The sequence below is a fragment of the Podarcis filfolensis genome (genome assembly GCF_964270895.1).
Source record: "Podarcis filfolensis genome assembly, chromosome: 17".
NCBI lineage: Eukaryota > Metazoa > Chordata > Lepidosauria > Squamata > Lacertidae > Podarcis > Podarcis filfolensis.
The window spans coordinates 19,821,860-19,846,724 of NC_139621.1; the positions used below are offsets into that span (position 1 = coordinate 19,821,860).

At 41.7% G+C, this 24,865-nt stretch overlaps 2 protein-coding genes across 4 annotated transcripts in view; one reads left to right on the plus strand and one right to left on the minus strand.

Annotated features, from left to right (window-relative positions):
- The window catches only part of RIC1 (RIC1 homolog, RAB6A GEF complex partner 1), a 42,905-nt gene extending 25,280 nt beyond the window's left edge, over positions 1–17,625 (plus strand). For both annotated transcript variants that reach the window (XM_083592838.1, XM_083592839.1), the window contains exons 9-26: positions 527–671; positions 1,516–1,564; positions 2,377–2,520; positions 2,810–3,013; positions 3,528–3,566; positions 3,776–3,886; positions 5,322–5,411; positions 5,918–6,078; positions 7,368–7,506; positions 8,846–8,962; positions 9,726–10,454; positions 11,061–11,219; positions 11,975–12,111; positions 12,350–12,636; positions 13,016–13,210; positions 13,774–13,951; positions 14,095–14,283; positions 15,655–17,625. In XM_083592838.1, coding sequence (XP_083448964.1) covers positions 527–671; positions 1,516–1,564; positions 2,377–2,520; positions 2,810–3,013; positions 3,528–3,566; positions 3,776–3,886; positions 5,322–5,411; positions 5,918–6,078; positions 7,368–7,506; positions 8,846–8,962; positions 9,726–10,454; positions 11,061–11,219; positions 11,975–12,111; positions 12,350–12,636; positions 13,016–13,210; positions 13,774–13,951; positions 14,095–14,283; positions 15,655–15,943 — 3,362 coding nt within the window. In that variant the 3' untranslated portion in view covers positions 15,944–17,625. The remainder of the gene's footprint in view (positions 1–526; positions 672–1,515; positions 1,565–2,376; positions 2,521–2,809; positions 3,014–3,527; positions 3,567–3,775; positions 3,887–5,321; positions 5,412–5,917; positions 6,079–7,367; positions 7,507–8,845; positions 8,963–9,725; positions 10,455–11,060; positions 11,220–11,974; positions 12,112–12,349; positions 12,637–13,015; positions 13,211–13,773; positions 13,952–14,094; positions 14,284–15,654) is intronic.
- Positions 17,626–18,077: 452 nt separating this feature from the next.
- Positions 18,078–24,865, minus strand: part of ERMP1 (endoplasmic reticulum metallopeptidase 1) — a 41,101-nt gene continuing 34,313 nt past the window's right edge. Inside the window, exons 15-16 of one of the 2 annotated variants that reach the window (XM_083593099.1) lie at positions 22,140–22,322; positions 18,078–18,255 (exon numbers count right to left, since the gene is read on the minus strand). In XM_083593099.1, coding sequence (XP_083449225.1) covers positions 22,158–22,322 — 165 coding nt within the window. In that variant the 3' untranslated portion in view covers positions 18,078–18,255; positions 22,140–22,157. Of the gene's footprint in view, positions 18,256–20,208; positions 22,323–24,865 lie in introns of those variants that run through there. The other variant, XM_083593098.1, reaches the window with a different exon arrangement.

The following is a 24,865-nucleotide window of genomic DNA, read 5'->3' on the forward strand; positions in this document are numbered from 1 at the left end:
AATTCTATAGAATCTCCCAATTCTAGATTAGTAGTTCTGCATGCTGACCTCATTTCCTTTTACTATTTATACAGCACAGGGACATAGAATTTGTGTTTTGGTGATTAAAATACGCACGGTGCAGCTACCTAGCACCAGTGTGTTTAGACCAAGTGTGTCATGTAAAGCTGGAAGTCTCATTTTGCTGTCTCATGTGCCTGGACGACAGCTGTAAATTTCTGGTTGCAAAATTGACTTACTAACTTGAAAGGAATTGTGGCAGGGATCCAAAAAGCTAAGAGCCTGTGTGTGTCCTGTAAGAACAGGAATGTGAAAGGCATGCATCTGCCACTCATCTTCTGAGTCCTCATACTGTTAGGGATTGGGAGGGAGATGGAGCTCTCTATGCGTAGCTGAACCTGATTCGACTGGATTGTGCCTTTTGAGTATCAATAATTTACCATAAATAGCGTTCTAAAAAATGATTAACGAGCAAGTGCACAGCTTTTCATGATCTTACATTGTGGATTTTTCTGCTTTTCAATAGACATTTGGAATAAAACCGGAGCTGTTAAACTAATCAGATGGTCTCCCGATAGTTGTGTTGTTATGGTGACTTGGGAATGTGGAGGCCTCTCCTTATGGAGTGTATTTGGTGCCCAGCTTATCTGTACTCTAGGAGGAGACTTTGCGTAAGTATCTTTTAATCAATGTTGTAACTGAGGAAGCTTCGCAAAACAGCCCAACGCATCTCCTGTTTAGCATTTTATTTATTGTGCATTGTTCTGTATTTTGTGCAACACTTCCATGACCATAGTCGTGTTGTTTCTAGTAGCTCAACAAACCATTTAAAATAGATTTTTAATAGACCAGTAAAATGCTCAATACACTATGTTGGGCTGCATTTGTTTTTATCAGAACAATAAGACACTTAAAAATATTATTAATGTTTTGGAATCAGACTTTGTCTCAGGCCACAAAAGCTTATTCTTTCTGAATTGCACATTTCCCATAGATTCTTTTCCTACATCCCATGTTCCTATCTGCCCACCCCTCCTCTCATTTAATTTGTCCATTTTTAACCTCATCAGCACCTTCTTTTTAACCGATTGGAGCTGCTGAAAATGATCGGTTGTTTCCCACCTATAGTTAGAAAGTGTAGGTCTTGTAGGTTTCTGTAGGTTTTTTCTGCTTTTTGTTTTTACTGGGATGTACCTAGGGTTGCAGAAGTGCTCCCTGGTCATCTGCATGCCCAATGCAATGTCTAGAAAGTTGAATTTGGCATGTTGTAGTTATATTGTTTAAATATCTGGTGGATCAGAGAAAACGTTTGTCATTTGCTAAGAATCACTAGAATTGGGAGAGGGAAATTTTGATATTCTGAAAATAGAATAGGAGGTATGTACTTTCTCAAAGACAGGGCCTTTCCTTCAGTTTAATATATCTGGGTACAGAAAAAATCCCTTCTTGTTAACATGCGTGCCATATAAACACTTTAAAAAGCCTCGTTTGATTCTGTTTTGTTTTCATTTTAAGTAATCGGTCTGATGGTACCAAAAAAGACCCTCTGAAGATCAGCTCTATGGTAAGCACTGTTTGAGCATCTATCTGTGTCACATGCATGTGGCATGGTCAAATTTCATTTTAAGCACATCCCATATAAACCTACCTAGATTTAACCCATTGTATACGACTAGCACTTTCCCTTTCTGTTTTAGTTTAGCAGTTTTCAGGATTATTTTTGCCACCTAGTTTAATCAAGGAATTGCATTCAAGTCCATTGAGGCTTCCCTAAAATTATTTCTGTCTGGGTGAATCTTTGAGCTGTTGTCCCACTTGGCACCACCTTGCATTTCCTCTAGCAAAAGTAGCAGCAAATGTGGTCATATAGTTTCTAGTGCAGGCATAGGCAAACTCCGGCCCTCCAGATTTTTGGGACTACAATTCCCACCATCCCTAGCTAACAGGACCAGTGGTCAGGGATGATGGGAATTGTAGTCCCAAACATCTGGAGGGCTGGCGTTTGCCTATGCCTGTTCTAGTGTGTGATCATGATGGGCAAGACAAGTGCTATATAATATGGTTGGCGGGCTAACTTTTGTGCTGTGGTCTCATCTGCCATTTCTGCTGGCATGACGAAAGCTTGTATGTGTCACCTCTAGGGCATTGGAGGGGTCGGGAGGAGACCAGACAGTAACAAATGGGAAAGCATAAGGAACAGCAGAAGAAAGGGATTGTGGAAAAGGAGGAGGAAGGCAACAAACCCATATTTTTGGACAGCCTTAAAATAGACCCCTGAATTATTGCATGGAAATTGCTACAAAATGTTTTCCCCTCCTGTATTCCCCCCCCCCCCAGCAGTTTTAAATAATTGATCTTTTTTTAAATTTATTTCAGAGTTGGGGAGCAGAAGGCTATCATCTATGGGTGATTGATGCAAATAGCTCTGGGATGGAGAGAGAGGGCAAAAATGAATCCCAGCATTTTGGTATCTTACAGTTTCAGTTCATCAAGAGTGCACTCACAGTTAACCCTTGCATAGTAAGTATGCGTAAATCTTCTTGTTAATGTATTATACTTCTAAGTAACTTTTCGTGCATTTTTGGCCAAGTTTATTCTTGTTTTGATTACAGAACAAACGTTTCCCCTGTTTCCCCTAGTAACACTACTATGCAAGAGTCACTCTCCAACTAAAGCCTTTCAAAAATGAAAGTGATTCCATTTTAAAACAATTTTCTTTAGTAACTTAATCCATTTTAATTGGAATTTTATTGATTTCTCTTACTGTTCATTGTTTGCTAACTTGAAGCATTTATTCCTATATTCCTAGAGCAACCAGGAGCAGGTCCTCCTTCAGGGAGAAGATCGCTTGTACTTGAACTGTGGCGATGCAATACAAGCTCAGAATCCTAGAAATTCTGCAACACACTCTGAACATAAAGCTGTCAGAGAAAGAGGCCATTTTTCAGATGGGAGCTTAGATTCTCAGGGTTTAAGCACTTTATTAGGGCATAGACATTGGCATGTTGTACAGGTAAGGTGCCTTGTTGGCATTGTTACTGTTTTCTTCGTCTCGTCATTTATTTATTTATTATATGCTTGTTGCAATGCAGTAGGAGAGGATCAGGTGAAAACTAATGACTTTCCAAGATGAAAACATGAGCCGCTTAGCTGTGTTGGAATTTGAGCCTAAGTCTTATATATCAAATTCCAATGTCCTGTCCAGTGGTATCTATTGTTCTTTAAGAACAAAGAATCCTGATAATGACAAGTCTTACTTGCACAGTACCTTCCTAATTAAAAATGATTTTATGGCATTGGAAGAAAAATAAACTGCTAATCTTGTACATACGAATTGTCTTTCCTTGCTCTTGAATGGTACCTCCATGTGGCCATTGTTTCCAAAGCAAATTGCAATTAAGTTTTGCATTTGAGCCATGTAGGATTTTACAAGGTGAAAACTGAAAATAGCTGAAAGAAAAGCATGCTAAATGGTAGTAATTTTTTTATTATGATTGTTAATTCTTTTTCCTCCTTCTCTTTTTAAGATACACAATACTTACTTAGAGATCAATTGGCCTATAAGGGTGAGTTGTTTAAAAATATTTATTTTGCAACTTTGGATTATATATAAATGCAAAGATTAAATTTTAAAGGAATGATATAGCATGAGGAAATTTACATTAGCCGTCATTACAGAGGTGGGGGTAGAGAAAGCAAGTAGTGAACCAGTGTCTCATTGTTCCTATTAAGGCTCTAACAAAATTTTATTTCTTTCCTTCCTTCCTGTGAACAGTTTTCAGCTATTGATAAGATGGGGCAGAATGTAGCTGTAGTTGGCAAGTTTGGTTTTGCACATTACTCTTTGCTTTCCAAAAAATGGAAACTGTTTGGAAACATTACCCAGGTGAGTAGTGGTTTTATTTATATATATATATATGAAGGAATGAAGAAATGCGACTGTTAGAAAAATGCTTTCCTAAATTCAAATAATTTTGAATAATTAGATTTTGTGAAATGTGAGGCATTCTGCATAATTTTGAACAGGGTTGTTGTGGGGAGTAAAGCGAGGAGGGAAAGAATCTTGAGCTCCTACAGAAGGTGGTGGGCTATAAATGCAATAAATAAAATAAAATTTATATTTCAAGGGAAAGGGGGTATGCCTACCAAGAAACAGAGCTTTTCCTATAGTGATTCCTAAAGGATCCAAACAGCAGAGCTGTTTGCAGAAGCATAGAACAGTTACCTGTTGCAATAGTGGTGGTGTTTTTATCTAGCAAAAAGGGGAGCTGTCAGCGTTCTTGCTGACAGAATAGACTGCGCAGTTTTAGACTTCTTGCTGATAATATGTGATGCAAAAAGAAGATATGGGCAGTTGATAGGGCCAAGATGCCTCGCAACTTGCTCTTGCTGTAACCTTAAATCATCAGACAGTTCTGATGGAGTTCAGTTTGGAAGAGAGGTGCAGAGATGACTAAGGAAGGCACAGGGTGATCACCTCTCCACTGGGGGCCAAAGCAAATGGGCACATGTTTACCAAAACCAGTCTTGTCTCTTTTGTCTATAAAGCAGGGATATAGAGGTTTAACTTTGTATACTAAGTGGAGTGCATAAGAAAAGCAGAAGTAAAACTCTTCCCACCCACCCCTTTGCTTGCAATATTCTTCTCCTTTAAGCTGCTCCTCCTCAGCTCAGTTTTGATGCCAGAAATGAGCTGGCGGGAATAAAACTGCTCAGAGCAGCGGGATGCAATCACATAAGGAGGGGGAGGTCTTCGTTCCCTGTTTTTCTGCGTTCTGTTAATTCCACACCACGACTTTCAAGCCAGATGAACACACCTGGTTTGACTTTTAACCAGGCAGCAGCATCACACATTCCACATACTGTGGATGGAGTGGAATGCTGCCTGGCCATTGGCAGAGTTCATACTCTATATGCTAAAAGCCTCAGGTCCAACCTGCGTTATCTGCAGTCAGAAGGATCTTATAGCAGTTGATGCGAAAGAGACCCTGGAGAGCTGCCTATCAGAGTAAACAATACTAGGCCAATTGGGCAAAAGGTCTGATTAAGCACAAGACATTTTTTTCTGTACGTGTTGCTACTTCTCTTTTTTTATGTTAGCCATGTCCACACTGAACAACAACAGTATGTAGGATGCTGAAGCAGTAAAGTGCTTAGCTGAGCCTTTGTGAACCTGAATTTTATTGATTCATAGCTTATGTTCCTGTTGCAGTGATAAACACAAGTTTACAAATGTATTTAGCGTTTATGGATAAACTGGGGATGAAAGTTGTTGTTTTTAAGAAATGTTGTTTAATCCTTGCTTTTTTTTTAACTTTAAGGAACAAAACATGACTGTGACTGGTGGCTTAGCCTGGTGGAATGATTTTGTTGTTATTGCATGTTATAACTTAAGTGACCGCCAAGAAGAGGTAAGGCATGGGGTTTTTTAATTGACAATATGCTAGTTGTTGTGCTTAATGCTACTGTCAGTCAGGGAAGGATGGTTTCATTACATCTACCAGTAGAATTCACTTAAGCTCTGAAAGCTTAATTCCTGAAAGTAGTATTATTTTTTACTTTTTTATGGAAATTTTTCCTTTTAACTTCATGGTTCTTAAGTTTGTACTGAAAGTTTGTACTCTGAGTTACCTATGCCATGTGCTCTTTACCTGGCCTGCCCCACCACTAATAGTAGAAGAATGGAGGTGGGGATAAATAATGGGTGCTTAGGGGGACATTTGCAGTCACCCCGCCCCTGAAATGCCAATTCATAATAACGAGGCCATGGATTCTGTTGATGAACCTGTAGGTCAAAAGCAGACTGCTTAACAAAATTCTCTTGCGGCTGGGTCTTGAGTATTCGTAAATCCATTTTCTGCCTAGACTCATTATCATACAGTTCATAACAGTGGGGTGCTTTTTTTCTATATTTCAGCTTAGGGTGTATTTGCGAACAGCCAATCTGGACAACGCGTTTGCCCATATCACCAAAGTGCAGGCAGAAACATTATTACTCAGTGTCTTTCGGGACATAGTAATTTTGTTTAGAGCAGACTGTTCTATTTGCCTTTATAGTATTAAAAGAAAACCTAATGGGTAAGTATATTATGAAAACAGTTATTTATAACATTTTTTCTCATTGTTGCTTTTAGTTTGTGTTTGTGTGTAAGAGAAGGAGAGGGGTGGGCGGGTTAAAATTTAGTAACCCTTCCTGGAACATCTTGAAAAGCAGGCAGCTTTTTACAAGCTCAGTTGTATACTGTAGTTAGCACTGAGACAAAGAATATTTGTGTCCGTTTCTGTCATCATGCCCCATTCACCTGTGCAACTCCCTTGAGGACCAGATCCCAGGAATGCAGACTTTAAACGTGACGTCCCATTTCCCTTTAGCATTAGCATCAAGAAAATTCACATGCCAAGCTAAAATTTTGGGTAGTTGCTAAGTTTATAGCCTATTGTGGAGTTGTGGTCAGAGTGATAATTCAGCCACAAGGCTTATTGGGGTGACCTTGAGCCAGTCTCTCTCTCTCTCAGCCTAAGCTGCCACACAGGTTTGTTGTGAGAATAAAACGAAAAGCCTCATGTGCAGCCTTAAACTCTTTGAAAGAAGGTGGGGCATAAATGTAGTAAATAAGACTCTCCTCAATTTTATTTGCTGCTTGAATAAGACCCAGGGTGGAATTCAAGGCCTGTTCACACAATGGGGTTTCTCCCCTACTCCTTTCCCGAAATCTGTCCTGGGTTTTCCCTGAAACCTCCAGAGCAGATTTAGGGGGTGTTAGCAGGGGAGAAGTCCAGTAGATCTCATTCCATGCACACAACTGCTTAGTTGAATCCTGCCCATAGGGAACAGCTACCTAAAATATTTATGGATAGCATTGTTAATTATAGGAGCCTTTTTCGTTATTTGTAGATTATCAGACAGATGAATTAAGATATTGGAGGATCTCTGCAACAGTGATAGGGAACTTCAGGCCTGGAGGCCAAATGTGGCTTTCAGGACTCTTTCCCCCAAATCACACACACCTATCCCCAGGCTGCACCCCTCATTGACCCTGCTCTATTTCCTACGGAAGTGCCTTTGCCTAGTTGCAACATGCCCTTGAACTGTAATAATCCCTCTTACCTGGATGGAGGGGGAGCGAACGCATAAACCTCAGACTTTTGCACAGGTGGGATGTTTCTGACTGTGCAAAGGTAGTCTCTGGCCTCACCCACTGTTGCTTCATGGTCCACCCACCACAAGCAAGGTGGCTCTTGGAAGGTTGCCGCTGGTGGAAGGTGGCTCTCGTTTCCCTATCCTGATCTTTAAGTTCAGCAGATGGCAGAAATGATTATTCTGTACGGCTAGGAGCGTTGTCACCATTTTTGCCTTTGCCTTTCAGTCCCAATCCTACTACCAGTATTCAGGTTCTTCAGGAGGTTTCTATGTCACGATATATCCCTCACCCTTTCCTTGTTGTGTCTGTTACTTTAACATCCGTGAGAACAGAGACCGGCATCAGCTTGAAAATGCCACAGCAGGTATGTACAGGTACAGTTTTTGAGGACTGCAGGGGAAATATACAGTAACTCTGCTGTGTAAACTGTGACAGGTTGAGGGCTGCTTCATCAGTGAGACAACTCTTGGTACAATGTTTAAGACATCGTTTGAAACTAAACAAACTGTCCAGAGAGATGTTTGAATTTTATTTACTACAGCAGCATGTGATTTCATGACCTTTAAGCAAAGTTTCAGCACCTGTGATTCTATGATTCTAAAGCCTACTGCTCACTAAATCTGCCAAGGGGTATTTAAGTGCTGTAGATAGGGAAATGCCTTGATCTGGATGGGGAAGTGCAACCACCTCTGGGTAGAATCAGATTCAGCCCTCCCTGAAGGCTGTGTTAACAGTTTGGGAGTTCTTCTGGACTCAGCTCTGCTTGTGGAAGCATGAGTGGTGATGGCATCCAGGAGTTTTTTACCAGCTCAGGTTGGTACACTAGTTGTGACCCTGCATAAGCAAAAGGCAGGTACTAGTGACATCCATGAGAGATAAGCACAGCTGCTTTTGGAGATAACTTGGAATCTTGCTTGTTAGGGCTGGATGATCATAGCTTATTACACTGTTTCTGTACCAGTTTAACTGGGCCCAATCTAAATGGCTGCTTTTAATCTTTAAAACATTGAACTGTTTGGAAGGCACGGTGTGTGTTCAGCATCTCCCAAATGCCAAACGCTGGGCTAGCAAAGCCGCTTCTACGGGAATTTGGCTGTGTAGTCGTGTTCCCCACAGAATCAAAGGCAACTTAGGAAGTGGCCAGTAGGCACCTGAAAAGGGGGGGCTGTTTCTTCCGATTTGGGGAGCTAACATTTGGCCCCTTCAATTAGATGGTAATATGCAGAGCATAGCAATGGCAGAGCCCCTTGCACTGCACTTCTCCAGCTGGCTTTGGGGCACTGGGGGGCACTGCGCAAGGGACTTTGACAGGTGGGCAGAACAACCCACTTGTCTATCACTTGATGGTATAATGTCAGAGTTGGCCCATGGGGTGGAAACAAATAAGGACCTGGCCCACTGAGCCAAAAGGGTCCCCCCCCCACAAAACCACTGGAAGAGATTGTCAGAGGGACTAACAAGGATGGGTGTCACCCAGGAGCTGAAGAAACCCAGCTCTGTTTTCACTTTTCATCTAATCCGGGTGAGCCAGTGATGTCCTTCATGTCTGTGATCAGTGGTGGACTGGATGAGGATGGATGAATAAACAAGTCTACATTAAGATGCCTTTATTATTATTGTGGTGTTAACCCATTCACATTTCAGGATAAAAGGGATAGATTCTATAGAGATGAAGGAAGTAATAGAGCTTTATCTTTTTTAAGGCCTGTGAAGCAGAGAGCATCATGTTAAACTTAGCAGGACAGTTAATTATGGTGCAGAGGGATCGATCTGGTCCACAGATAAGAGAGAAGGAGAGTAATCCCAACCAAAGGAAACTTGTGAGTTAACCTATGAGAATATCTTTTTCTAAAACAGTATAAAGAATATGCATTGTGAATGTGTAGCAGGGGTTTATAGCACAGCATGAACCATGTAGTTAAACCATCTAAGACTCTCTCTGAATGGATAGCTCCAACTTTTGTATGTACTTGATTTCCAAACTATCTTAAAAAATTGCTTTGTGCACAGATTCTCACTGTAAACTCTTTCATTTTTTGTTTTTAAATAGCACATGCCTGCCTACCACAGCTACTTAGGGAGACTGACTCTGATTAATGTATATACAGTCACACATTCCTTTGTCGCAAAACATAAATAATTGTGTGAAACACTCTGGTCTCTTTGCCAATGGAGGAAAAAGGGGGACTAAAATGAGCCTCTGGAATTCCTAGCAAATTGGACATTAGTTTTGTAGTACTTTACCAAACTGTGTTTTCACCTCTGTATACTTATAGCCATGTTATGTTACTATTGAAGATTAACAAGGTGAATAATAGAGAAAGCTACCTTTCCAAGTTAGAACTGTGCTCTTGCTTGCTTTTTAAAAATAAAATAATACTATTAAGGGGTAACAAGAGAAATGTGAAAACTGTTTAGTTAAGGAGAGATCTGGGTGAACTAGTAATCTAATATTTACACATATTCACTACGAGATAGAAAATGAGGCTGGGAAAGGAATGGCTCACACCAGACTTTTAGAATAAACTTGTATGAAAAGGTAAAAGAAAGTAGTTTTTAAAGGAATTGTGCTTTTGTTTTTAGCTGCCATTTTGTGCTCCAGTTGTTCTTGCCCAGTCTGTTGAAAATGTTTGGACTACATGCCGTTCTAACAAACAGAAACGACACTTACTGGAGGCTCTGTGGCTCAGCTGCGGTGGCTCAGGTATGAAAGTCTGGCTTCCTTTGTTTCCCAGGGACCACCGCAAACCGCATTCCTTTCTTTCAAGACGGATCATGTTGCCTTTCCATATTAACATATACCCCTTGGCCGTCCTGTTTGAAGATGCCTTGGTTCTTGGTGCTGTGAATGACACTGTGCTCTATGACTGTTTATACACTCACAGCAGCGCCGCAGAACATTTAGAGGTTCTCTTCCCTTTCTGTATTGTCGAGAGAACATCTCAGATCTACCTCCATCACATTTTACGCCAGCTTTTGGTAAGGAACCTGGGCGAACAAGCCTTGCTTTTGGCTCACTCCTGCGCCACGTTACCGTACTTTCCTCACGTGCTCGAACTGATGCTGCACGAAGTGCTGGAAGAAGAAGCTACCTCGCGGGATCCCATTCCCGACCCTCTGCTTCCCACTGTGGCTAAATTCATCACAGAGTTCCCCCTCTTCCTGCAGACAGTTGTTCATTGTGCTAGGAAGACAGAATATGCCCTGTGGAATTATCTCTTTGCTGCTGTCGGGAACCCAAAAGACTTGTTTGAAGAGTGTTTGATGGCCCAGGACTTAGACACAGCTGCTTCTTACCTTATTATTCTACAGGTAACTGCATTCATTCGTTTTACTCCAAAGGGAGATGCTGCGAGCATGCTGCACAAAAGCGATGGGCCATTTTACTTGTTGTATGCGTTATATCCATCTAAGTTCTATTCAGAGTATAGACCCATTGCAGTGAATGGAAGTACCATATTTTTCGCTCCATAAGATGCACCATAAGTGGCCCCCTCGCTTGCTAGAATTGATGGTTTGATGATTTCTTTATTTCTGCATTCCAAAATCTTATTAATTTCAATTACATTCGGATCACAATAATAATCCCTTATACAACAACTGCAGTATTAGTAACTTCTATTCGTGTTGACACATTAAATGATTTCTAAAACTACAAGTGAGGCACTCAAGCTATATCCTTGTTCTTCCTGTGTGTGGCAATTATTCTGTCCATGGTGTTTCTTCCTGTCCTTGTAAAATTAGATTTCCACAGTGAATGGAGGACATATGGTCCAAAGTGCATTTCCATCCACAATCCTCATTTTTTTAAAAAAAGATTTCTTCCACAGGAGCTATTTCTTGAACCTTGTAAGAGAAATAATATACGAACTCTCACATCAGTGGCTCCCATCTAAAAGTGTTTTGTGTTGCCTCTAGAACATGGAAGTTCCAGCAGTTAGTAGGCAGCATGCAACTTTGCTATTCAATACTGCCTTGGAGCAGGGAAAGTGGGATCTCTGTCGTCACATGATCAGATTTCTGAAAGCCATTGGCTCTGGGGAGTCAGAGACACCTCCTCCTACACCAACAACTCAGGTTTGTTAGATGAACACGATAGATCTGTCATATATGTTACTGGGTAATTATCAAAGAGTAATTTAATATATACTTAATAGCAGAAAGAATGTGCTCCATGTGACACTGAAGGGTATCATCTGTTCAAGCTGTACAGGGACGCAGGTGGCGCTGTGGTCTAAACCACTGAGCCTCTTGGGCTTGCTGATCATAAGGTCAGCAGTTTGAACCCTGCAACAGGGTGATCTCCCATTGCTCTGTCCCAGCTCCTGCCAACCTACCAGTTCGAAAGCACGCCAGTGCAAGTAGATAAATAGGTACCACTGTGGCAGGAAGGTAAACGGCGTTTCCGTGCGCTCTGGCTTCCGTCACGGTGTCCCACTGTGCCAGTAGCGGTTTAGTCATACTGACCACATGAATTGCAAAGCTGTCTGCGGACAAACGCCGGCTTCCTCGGCCTGAAAGCGAGATGAGCACCGCAACCCCATAGTCACCTTTGACTGGACTTAACCGCCCAAGGGTCCTTTAGCCCCTTTTGCCTTTACAGCTGTATAAGAGAACAAACCATATTATGTCAAAATTGACAAGTTACATTAAAATGAAATAAGGAAGTAATAACTTTATATGGCTTAAATCGTTGTTGATCAAGAGATAATAAATATTGTAAATTCTGATTTTTTAAAAAAAATGATGTGTCTTCTCTTAGCTCTCAGGCCATGCCTCCCGCCCCACCCTGCTGTTGTATAACATTTTTCTTTATGCTTTCTTCCATGTAGGAACCTAGTTCAAGTGGTGGCTTTGAATTCTTCAGAAATCGCAGCATTAGTTTGTCCCAATCCGGAGAAAGCCTTCCTCCTGGCAAGTTTAACTTGCAGAAAACCTTGAGCATGCCCTCTGGTCCATCCGGCAAAAGGTAATGTGATACCAGAGGCTATAATCCTCATGATGGTAGAACGGAATGTACAAGGTCTCTTCCTAGTCTCTTGAGAACCTAAGAAGACCATGCTGGATCAAGCTCATGGGCCTCCTAGTATCCTATTCTCACAGTGAGAATCCTTGGAAGACACGGCATAGATCAGCAAAGAAGTACTGTGGAAACTAGTCTCAAATTAACTGGGTTTTAGTCATGTGTCCTGATATTCTCTCCATAGGTGGAGTAAAGACAGCGACTGTGCCGAGAATATGTACATTGATATGATGTTATGGCGACACGCCCGGCGCCTCCTGGAAGAAATCAGGCTTAAGGACCTTGGTTGCTTTGCTGCCCAGCTGGGCTTTGAGCTGATAGGCTGGTTGTGTAAGGAGCGCACCAGAGCTGCCCGTGTAGAGGATTTTGTAACAGCTTTGAAGAAACTGCACAACGACTTCCTCTGGCCGTTTCCAATTATTCCAGTTTGTTCCATAAATTCTCCTCTCAAGAATGGAAAGTACAGGACAGGTACTCTATCCTCAGTGTGTGTGTTTTTTTTTGTTTCCACAACTAGGAAGTAAAAGCAGCTTCTAGGCCTGACCAAAATCTGGAAGGAACAGAAGTAGAATTGCCTAGAGCTTCCTTATTCCTTCGTATTCCCAAGCTGTATTTGTGTTAAATCAAAAGTTGATCTCACTATGTAGAGAGAGTTTCAGAGATTGGTTTGCATACAAGTTACATTGCGCTTAAATAATTACAATAGGCAATTTTAATTGTTTTGGTGTACACACACACACACACACACACACACAACCTGGCTTAGATTCAGAGTCCTATAGAATGAAATCTTGACACATGTTCATTGGCTATCAGGAGCCATTGTTTATTAATGTGCGTCCTTTTCCAGTAATAGGTGAACAACTCTTAAAATCCCAGTCTGCTGACAGCTTTTTGAACATGGAAGTGGACAGTGGCATTCCAAATGTGCCACGAAGTCACAGCTGGCTCGGTGCCATCAGTTCCTCCCAAAGAGAAATGGATGCAGCATCTTCCCATGGTCCTCACATGCAGGAGGCATTTCTCTCCCCTTTGTTAAATAAAGGTATGTGAGTCCTTCATCCCCACAGTTGGCTTCCTTTGAGAATGCATTTAAGTTCCAGATTTTCTCAAGGGAAAGGGGAGCAGGGAATACTTTGCACATCCCGCGGCTCCCTTCTGCTTTCTAGTCTTTCTCTGGAATTCTTAAAGAACAGAAGGAAATGGATTAAGCAAAAACAGTGCTGGTAATAATGGATGGATCTAGGCTTAGAAATGCTTAGAGCATGACTGCCATAGTGTGCCGTGGAGAATTCCAGGGCATATTGTAGAATGTTCACTCATTTCACTTGGGGTATTAAACAGGCCTCACTAACAGTCTGTGTGAAGTCTGAGCACACTTTTAAAACCTATTCAGTATTACGGGTGGAAATCAGCCGTGGTTGGCAAGTTTTATTTCAGAGAAGTTGTCTTAATTACTGATCTTATTGAAGGGAAAGCCAAGGCTTCCCTTTAACAGTTTGGAAACCACAGACTCAAGGTTGCCATTCTGTTGGGTTCTCTATACAGACATGATCAGTACTGTACTGATTTTCTAAGTTTCGCATTAAAATGAAAGTGTTTCAACAGGTGATGAATGTAGCATTGGTTCAGCAACAGACCTGACGGAAACAAGCTCTATCGTGGACGGAGACTGGACGATGGTGGATGAGAACTTCTCAACACTGAGTTTAACACAATCCGAGCTGGAACATATCTCCTTGGAGCTGGCCAGTAAAGGGCCACATAAATCACAGGTTCAGCTGCGGTAAGTTAGGTTGGAATTTGTAGTAAAGGGGTGAGGAGTATTTGCTGCGTCTCCTTGAAGCCAATCTTGCAGCAGTCTTGCAGTGGTGTTAAAAAGTTTGTTTTGCCTTACCCTGTTTGCTTCAACTTTTTGCTCTTCTGTAGGTATTTGCTTCATATTTTTATGGAAGCAGGATGTCTGGACTGGTGCATTATTATAGGCCTTATTCTCCGGGAATCTTCAATAATCAGTCAAGTTTTTAGCCTAATGCAATCTTCAGAGGTTGATGGAGAGATGTTGCAGAACATAAAGATGGGATTGCAGGCAGTAGATAGATGGGCCTCTACAGACTGGTAAGTTTCATGAGCCTTATCCCCTCCCATTGTCTGCCAAATAAATCCACATGCAGTTCAACATAGCATTGAAGTACACTGGTGATTAAAGGATGAATTTTTAATGTTGGACCTGTCTCAGCCAGGAACTGTTCAGTGACCTCAATAATAGGCATGATATAAACGGCATGATATTAAAAACTAAACAGTAGTGTGAGAACAGGTTGTATCTATTCATAGAACAAGCAGGGTAATAATAATATAATAATAATAATTTATTATTTATACCCCGCCCATCTGGCTGGGCCTCCCCAGCCACTCTGGGCGGCTTCCATAGAAACCAAAAATACACTAAATATCACACGTTAAAAACTTCCCTTAAGATGTCTTCTGAATGTCAGGTAGTTGTTTATCGCTTTGACATCTGCTGGAAGGGCGTTCCACAGGGCGGGCGCCACTACCGAGAAGGCCCTCTGCCTGGTTCCCTGTAGCTTTGCTTCTCGCAATGAGGGAACCGCCAGAAGGCCCTCGGCGCTGGACCTCAGCGTCCGGGCTGAACGATGGGGGTGGAGACACTCCTTCAGGTCTACTGGACCAAGGCCGTTTAGGGCTTTAAAGGTCAGCACCAACACTTTGAATTGTGCTCGGAAACGTACTGGGAGCCAATGTAGGTCTTTCGAGACCGGTGTTATATGGTCTCAGCAGCTGCTCCCAGTCACCAGTCTAGCTGCCGCATTCTGGATTAGTTGTAGTTTCCGAGTCACCTTCAAAGGTAGCCCCACGTAGAGCGCATTGCAGTAGTCCAAGCGGGAGATAACCAGAGCATGCACCACTCTGGCGAGACAGTCCGCAGGCAGATAGGGTCTCAGCCTACATACCAGATGGAGCTGGTAAACAGCTGCCCTGGACACAGATTTGACCTGTTCCTCCATGGACAGCTGTGAGTCCAAAATGACTCCCAGGCTGTGCACCTGGTCCTTCAGGGGCACAGTTACCCCATTCAGGACCAGGGAATCCTCCACACCTGCCCACCTCCTGTCCCCCAAAAACAGTACTTCTGTCTTGTCAGGATTCAACCTCAATCTGTTAGCCGCCATCCATCCTCCAACCGCCTCCAGACACTCACATGTATATCTCAAATCACTGTGACTTGGGATGTGGTGGGAGCACCTTCAGGGTAATAAGGGAAACTTGGGACACCATATGAGTAAATATAGGCTTTTACTTATAAAAGTGCTTCCACAGCCATTAATTTATGAGCAAAACGTTTTGAGTATGTTTAGTGCGAGGTACATCGTGTTCTGAACTTTAATGACCAGGAGAAGGTCAAAGCCCGAATTAGGAGTTTAAAGATAATTAACTGGAACGACTTTTCTCTTTTATGTCCTTTAGCCTTGGGTACAAGCCATTTTTAACCGTCCTCAAGCCCCAGCTCCAGAAACTGAGCGAGATAGCAGAGGAACAAGTGCAGCAGGAAGCCTTTCAGCCCGCAATCCTCTCAAGAGCAGCAGAACAAGCCAGCCCGAGGGCAGAAGAAAACAGAAGTTCAGCTGGCCACAGTGCCAGTCCTCAAACTGACCCTGGCAGTAGCACCATGACGCGGCACGATGAGGACATGATTGGAGAGGAGGAAGAAGAGGACCCACTCCCAGAAGGCAGTTATGACTGCACTGTGTCCTAACACTGCCTGAAAACTTTTGGCTGATCATATGAATAAGAGCACAGCATCATAGTAATGGCGTTTAAGAACATTGCTTTTGGGGGGGAAAGTAATCAAAGCCTTCAACAGTTAAACTTTTCTTTTTTTTAATGCTTTTTTGGTGTGTTTTTTAAAAAATGCATTAACTAGAGAACCTTCTTAAATCTGTGAAAACTTCCTAGTAAGCAGTCTTGGCTCTTTCATCTATAAACTTGGCTATGTGGAAAGCAAGAATATCGTATTTGTAGTTTTCATACCAAGATAATTTTATTTTGGAGATCTTGGTTTTTTCCGCCCCGCCCCCCCCCCTTGTCCTCAAATATTTTCCTGTTGTTTTGGATAACTGATCATGCAGAAGGACATATATATCAGTGCACAAGTTGAGTTCCTTTGGGATGCAAGAAGAATGCAGCCTAATATCCGGAGGTTCTAAATTAAACTGGTCCCCTCTGGAAAACGAGACAATATTTAAGAGGAGTGTTTGTCTAATGTTCAGCTTGCCTGGTTTTTGAACCCATACTTTTAAAAAAATCAACAATGAAGCTAACTAGGATAACAACTTCATATGTTCTGCTTAGCTTGATTGCCGGAAACGATGGCTTGATGGAGCTACGCTCTATCTGTTTTATAGATTATGCTGTTTGATATCACTAGACTTTTTATATTAAATAATTGTAAAATACATTGTATGTTTTGTGAATATTCCTGTATATTCTGTTCATGCTTCTGGTGCTTGTATTGCAGTGAAGGGAAGCCGAGCCCTTTCTGTCTTGCATGCTTTGACCTTTAATTCCAGGAAAACTGAAGCATAGTTGCACTTCCATCAGGATGCAACAAGACCTTCACCGAACTCTTCCAAGGCAGTAGGAACAGTTGCTAGGGACATCGTTTTGTTTTCGGACCTATTCAGATGTATCCTAAGCAGATTTTAAACAAATAACGGAAGGTTCTTATTTATTTCACTTGTACATTTTCTCTCTCAAGACTAGTTTTATGTAAATAGAACCACCTTATTGCTCTTAAGGTTGGCTAGTGACAATGTACAGTGTATATACTTAAACTACCACCTTGCAAATATTTTATAATGCATATACTTGTAACTAATTGCAAATGTTTATTTTAACTTTCATACAACAATGTTAAAGAGAAGCTGACTGCAGCAGAGGCTCATGGTTGCTTTGAGGTACTTATTTTTCCCCTTATCTGCTGCCCCCAATATGTATAATATTAAATACCTGTAACAGTATTAAAATTTAGGCATTGGTTGGTTTCTACTGTGCAATTGGGGTTACAGGAAAAAAAGAGAAATGCAACACTTCTACTTTTTATACAAAAACTAACACTTATTTTTATAATGTGGGGTATAATGAATACTGATATGGACCAAAACCATTTTATTATGCAGAAGCATCACTGTCTGCCACAACCTCAGTTTGTTCATACATTTCTCTATATGAATTCTGAACTGGTAATGTGTTCTGAACATTCAGAAGGAGCATAGAAATACAGATTATAACTTTGTATATTTTTCCAGGGGACAAGATCAAATTGTCTTTTAATGGATAAATGTAACTAGATAAGTTTTATTACTGTTGCTTAGACTTTGCCATTAGTACTGGTACATGTGCAATAACTTTCAAATAAATGACGAAGGGTGGAAATGAGGTAACAATCCATACTTCTTGTTAGCTTGACATGCTGCATTGTGTAACATGAAGGGAATAAGCATCTGCTTTTATTTTTTCCAGGTAGAAATATTTAATCTGTTTTTAATATGTAATGTCCACTCACTAAAGCCTCTCTTGCATTAAGAGGCATGCTGATGAGTACTGCGCCAACCCACCCCCTGCAGGGTTTTACCTTTAATTTTGCTCAACGCTTCGCCCAGGTTTCTGTTTGCTACCTGCTGCTTATACCACTGACCTCAAGACTAGCCTGTCTTGGCAAGGTCATGCTACTAGAAGCCTGTGCAATGACTTATGCTAACGCAAGGCGTCTTTTCCCTTCTCCTTCCCCTGAAACTGGGAAGAAAACCTAAGAACAAATCTACTGGCTGTACCCATCCTTGACTCTAGCTACAGAAGCACCTAAACAGATTAGACCAGAAAACAAGACCTTTTCACAAAATCAATTTATTTAGCATTGGTTATCTTTTACATACATTCCATTCTCTGAGCTCTTGTGTGTTTCTTCCAACATCTGTAACCAGGGCCTGGTTCTCAAACAGAAGACAAAGGCAAGCATATATGTACCGCTTTAGGCAGCAGGTGAGGGGCTCATAGGTAGATTGCTTCCTTTAAAGAAAAGAAAAGAAAGGATTCTTGCGCGGAAGATTAGCACAGCTGGAAAAAGGCAAAGCTAGGACCAATCTCCCTGGCAGGCACCCTCTCCAAAGAGGGGTGTTTCTGGGGTGGGACGCGGGTGGCGCTGTGGGTAAAAGCCTCAGTGCCTAGGACTTGCCGATCGAAAGGTCGGCGGTTCGAATCCCCGCGGCGGGGTGCGCTCCCGTTGCTCGGTCCCAGCGCCTGCCAACCTAGCAGTTCGAAAGCACCCCCAGGTGCAAGTAGATAAATTGGGACCGCTTACTGGCGGGAAGGTAAACGGCGTTTCCGTGTGCTGCGCTGGCTCGCCAGATGCAGCTTTGTCACGCTGGCCACGTGACCCGGAAGTGTCTCCGGACAGCGCTGGCCCCCGGCCTCTTAAGCGAGATGGGCGCACAATCCTAGAGTCGGACATGACTGGCCCATACGGGCAGGGGTACCTTTACCTTTACCTTTAGAATACAACAGTCCTATGAGCTCCATAAATGCAGTCTGAAGTGGTACACCCAAGCACACATTTAACAACTCATCAGCTATATTGTAATGTATATGACAAAAACCAGGCCCATAGTTAGGCTAGCAAGGAGCAATAACTGCAGGATTTTTGTTCCACACACACTCAATTTATCCTTGAGAACTTTTAAGCTGAAGAATGCCATACTGGGGATTTCAGTGCAATGCTAGAACAAGGGAAGACAAGATAGAATGATCAACAAGAGAATTCATGTGCTGAACAGTTAAGTACTTTTTTAAAAAAGGCAGGAGTTCACAAAAAAGGCATCCCACTATTTCATTCTGCTACTTAATAAAATATACAACCTGAGTTAGGCAAAGTTTTTCTTTCAAGGAACAAAATAGTTATTACTTGCCCTGATGTTCCTAAGCATGCTCTGAGACATGTAGGTATTTTTCATTACTCCATATTTACATCATGCAGAGTCATTTTCAAACCATTATGTAAGTTTTGAGGCACAATGTAAATCAGTTGGGGGGAAGGCTTGGTGAGTTCTGAATTTCTCCAATCTCGGTTTATTGAAGAACACACACTATGTGCAAAAGGTGCACTGAGATTTTAAACGCATGTTGCAAAAGCAGTACATTAAGATGCATTACATTAAGATCCGCACAAGGATAGATAAACACTCTATTTTCTCGAGTTTTTTTTGTTTAATGAATGGAAAATACTACATGCAAAACCAGTTGTTTTTAGTGCAAAGAGTTTGTGCACTTTTTAATATAACATATTAATGTAGGTTTGTAGCTACAACAATTAAGACAGTAATAATATAGGCAATTTGTTGGACTTTGCTTGAAATATTTGAGTTCGAAGTACAAAGCAGTGTTGTTACTTAGGACCAGCTGATGCATTCCACTAAACATTTCTCACAATAGAGCAGCCAAATATTTAGGTTCCCCACCCCTCTGTAACGGGGAGTATAACACGCCTTGTGTTCTGATATCACGGGATTCTCAATTTCCTTCCAATCACCATTCAGTGATTTAGAACGGAGAGAGGCAAATGAAGCCCACAATGTTATGACACAAGTTATACAAGAGGCTACAGAGAGGAAAGGAGAAGCTAAATGCACAACTGCTAGTTTCAGTGGCACGCAGGCATCAAGGCTGGCGTTGACCTTAGCATTCAAATTATAATTATGCAACATTTTCCAAGACATTAATAAGGTAATATTAACGCAATGCAGGATTAGTGACATTTTTAAAAAAAGAGGCAAATGGAAATGTTGAGAAGTCATCTGAATGGAAAAATCAAAGAATATTTGGACAGTAAAGCTGAAGAACCAGGGATTTCAAATAGCATCCTGATCTAATTATTTTAACTGGGAGGTAACTCCCTTAAAGGGAACTTACTTCACGGTAGAATTGCAGTAAGCTAATTCTCATCTTGGCCTTTGCATATGGTTTTGTTCCTACCCCACCTGTGTGAAAGCCACTACAGGCACATGCTTTGTACGCTGTGTGATTTGGCATCTTGGCAGCAGCACCACAAACCTGAGTCTTGAGGAGCTCAAAGGGGCAACATAGCCTTACAGCTTCCTACTATAGCTTAACTGGGAAATGGAAGTTTTCTGCCCACAGCACTGATTTTCTTCCCATACTCTAGAGCAGGCATCCCCAAACCCTTATCTCCAGATGTTTTGGGACTACAAGTCCCATCGTCCCTAGCTAACACGACCAGTGGTCAGGGATGATGGGGATTGTAGTCCCAAAACATATGGAGGGCCAAGTTTGGGGACACCTGCTCTAGAGAATAGAGTAGTATTTTTTACTACTTTTACATGTCCTCCAGCAGAGAGACTGTCCAGCCTATGTTACTCATTTTGATGAAAATGCCATTTTTCCCTCTTCCTTCACTATGCAAAGGAAGCAGAAGAGGTAGGAATGGGAAAGGGTTTTATATTGGTTGCCACTGGAAGTGCTTTCTATGATCTGACTAAAAACCTCCCCCCCAAAAAAACTGTTTGATGGGACCTGAACCTTCTGTCCGAAGTTATTACTGTGTGGATCTGAAACAAATAATTTTCTTTTTTATATCACTTCATATTTTGCTTATTTCACCTGCAAATGGCTTCTAATTCATGGCGGGCTGTTTTCAGCCTCCTCCTAGGCAAATTCTTCCCAACATGTTTCCTTTTGGAACACGTTTCCTTCCCCCCGGTGCACTAAAATATTTGGGCTTTGGAAGCTGAAGTCATTAATAGCAAAATCCCAAACATGAATAGCATTAATGCTACACGTACCTATTCAAAAGCAAGTCCCATTGAGTTCGATAGAAACAGAGTAGAGCAATGTAATCTTAAGTGGAAGGAATTACAGATGAGCATACTGTGTTCAAAATCTCTCTGAACAAGAGTTTCCTCAATTCAACATATTTTAAAGGAGCACATTTTAAGCATGTGCAACTTGATTTCCTGCAAGCTTCTAATAACACAGTGGAAATGTGTAGTTTCTACTAACTTGCAAGAAAGCAACTAAAGAATAGGAACTGACTATTGACAATTTTAACAACTGCTGAATAGCTGGTATTGCCAAGAACGAAAACTCAACACACAGATAAGACATCTGCATACAAAAGGCGAAAGTGGCTAGCTCAGTGCTCAGAAGTCCAAAGAGACAATAGCACTGTGCGCTTGCATCCGATACAGCCTGGCCTTCATTCCACTTGATCCCCATAGAAAAGTGAGCGCATTTTGGGGTTGGTCCAACTTCTACTCAGAGACACTGCAGTCGAGCATCAGTACAATGCCCCAAAGGGACATATAGAAGTTTTTAGAAAGAAAAACCATAAAATCAGAGCAGGCAAGAATTAGCAATAGCCAAGGTCTCTGTGGTTAAGAATTTAAAGAGCTTTGATTATAGATGGCGTTCTAAATGGGCATCATCAATACTTTGGAACTGTAACGATCACTGGCGCTTCTTTTATCTTCCATGATGTACAGTCTTAAAAGTCTCCAACCCAAAGCCTTACTTTAGCTGATTAAGAACACAACGAATCAAAATGTTACTGGAAGGCAGAACTCGGGTTGTTTAAAGCCTGTGGAGGGTTTTACATTGTGCTTGGAATGCCTGTGCAAAGCCCCTTTTATTGCAAGATGCCCAGGACGGCAACTCTAAAACCACTTCCTAAAAGGCAGCTTTCAAGTAGGTGATATTTTGCATAAAAACCACAAAGGTTCCCTTCTCTCTCCCCATGCCCCCACCCCCTTTTACGTATTCAAGCTGCCATAGAAATACCTTTGTGGCTGAAGTATTTTACACAGTATTTTTTGTCAACAATACTCATTCTTCCCAACTCCTTATGAGCGAAAGCTGCATCCAATGTATGGGAAAAAATTTACCTTTGTGTTATCTCTGGGTTAAAAGATAAATTGATCATAGGTGGAGACCCAGCCTGAGGTAAAAGTCCAGTTGGGAAATCTTTCAGCTAAGGCCTGCAACTGAGGCGAGTTGTGATCTTCTTCAAATAAATACTGTGAAACCACAGAAAGGGTGACCATTCCTTTAGTGGGCTCTTCAGAAGCCTGAAAAAACAGCCAAGGCAAAGCCAGATTAAGCAAAGATTTGATCACTGTCATGCTAAATATGATTTCTAGAAACTTCTAAGTCCCTTATTAAAGGTAAAGGTAAAGGGACCCCTGACCATTAGGTCCAGTCGTGACCGACTCTGGGGTTGCGGCACTCATCTCGCTTTATTGGCCGAGGGAGCCGGCGTACAGTTTCCGGGTCATGTGGCCAGCATGACTAAGCCGCTTCTGGCAAACCAGAGCAGTGCACGGAAACGCCGTTTACCTTTCCGCCGGAGCGGTACCTATTTATCTACTTGCACTTTGACGTGCTTTCGAACTGCTAGGTTGGCAGGAGCTGGGACCGAGCAATGGGAGCTCACCCCGTCACGGGGATTCGAACCGCCAACCTTCTGATCGACAAGTCCTAGGCTCAGTGGTTTAACCCACAGCGCCACCCGCGTCCCTTATTATCTTTGCACAATTACTGTATTTTTCACTCTGTAAGAGGCACCGGACGATAAGACGCACATAGTTTTAGAGGAGGAGAACAAGAAAAAAAAAATTCTCTCCCTCTCTGCACAGCACCTCTCCAGCAAAGCGGGAGGAGAAATGGAAGGGGCTCCATTTCTCCTCCCGCTTTGCTGAAGGGGCGCTGAGCAGAGAGGGAAAGCTGTGCAGCGCCTCTCCAGCCGAAGTCAGAACAGCAAGAGGGATCGGTGCGCAGCGAAAGCAGCGATCCCTCTTGCTGTTCTGGCTTCTGGGATAGCCGTGTCAAGCCTCTTCAGGGCAGGGGGAGCATTTCCTCTTGCTCTTCTGGCTTCAGCGATAGCTCCGCAGCCTGCATTCGCTCCATAAGACGCACACACATTTCCCCTTACTTTTTAGGAGGGGGAAAGTGCGTCTTACAGAGAGAAAAATATGGTATAGGTGGCGAAGAGTGTCAGATACAGAAGACTCGGGGCCTGCAAACAGGATAGAAGCCTGTGCACCCTTCACAGAGACTACAAAGAAGGGAAAATGGTATTTAGCAGGCTGAAAGCTCACAAATGATACTGAAACCAATTTGACAACTAAGACACACGTTACGAGGAAGCATACTGAAATGGGAGCTACGCAGCACATCCAACAAACAAGTTATATGGAAAGGGAGCAGTCTGTGCACATTTTTTAAAAAGGCTCACAAAAAGCAAAAGTAGAAATGTTGGTTCATAGGAAAATTGTGGGTTTGACCTTTTAATACAATTAGAAACAGTAGGCTTGTAATCACATGCACATTCTAGGATGGGCTGAAGTTTCCAAAGGCACCCTCTGATATACAGCAGATGTGCATTTTTGCTGCTTGCTGCTGGCTAAAAAGGGAATCCAGTATGAAGAAACAGCCTATACAGAAGCCGTTCTATGTTATGCAGGGATACAGAAGGAATTTTCTCCCTATTAAATATCAGACTAGGTAGAAAATTAAAAGAAGTAAAAAAAAAACAACAACCCCAGGTTAATAAATGAGGGACAAAACAGCTATGACTACACAGATTGTGCCAGAAGTATGAAAAGCCCAAGTATGGGAATTATAGGGATAGAACTACCTAAATTATATAGAAATTTATTTATGTATGCGGCTACAGCGGCAAGAATATTACTTGCCCAAAAATGGAAAGAAGAAGAAGCCCCAGCAAAGGGAGAATGGATACGAAAAGTTATGGAATATGCAGAAATGGCGAAACTTACTGGAAGAATAAGAAATCCAGATATCAAACTTTTTATAAAAGAATGGAAATGGTTTATTGAATATTTACGGATAAATTGTAAACAGATAAAAACACTGGCAGGATTATTGTAATAACCTGCAGCTATATAAGAGTATAAAAATATATATAAAGAAGATAAATAAATGAGCAAGTTAAGTTAATTTGGATATGCAGAAGATAGTAAAAATAAATTTAAGGAACTGCAAAAAGGGGGAAGGAAGCCAAGTTTTAAAATGTCAAAATGAATGTAAAATCAGTTATACAGTGGTACCCTGGTTCTTAACCGCCTTGGTACTCAAACAACTTGGAACCCAAACACTGTAAACCTGGAAGTAAGTGTTCTGATCTGCGAACTTTTTTCAGAAGCCAAACATGCTCCGTTTTGAGTGCCACACTTCCATTCTCAGTGTTATGCTGAGGTCTATCTTTGCTATTTATTTTGCGGTTTTTATTTTTGCAGCTTTTTTTGTTTCGTTTTGACTGTGTGGAACCCATTTCAGCTACTGATGGATTGGAACCCATTTCAGCTACTGATGGATTGACTGTGTGACTGCAGTACATTGTTTATCGCTTTCATTTTATGGATCAATGGTCTCGTCAGTAAAATTCATGTTAAATTGCTGTTTTAGGGGTTGTTTTCAAAAGTCTGGAACGGATTAATCCCTTTTGCATTACTTTCTATGGGAAAGTGTGCCTTGGTTTTGGAACGCTTTGGTTTTGGAACGGACTTCCGGAACGGGTTAAGTTTGAGAACCAAGGTACCACTGTATTTGAAAAGTATAAATAAAATTTAAAAGAAAGAAAAAGAAAGAA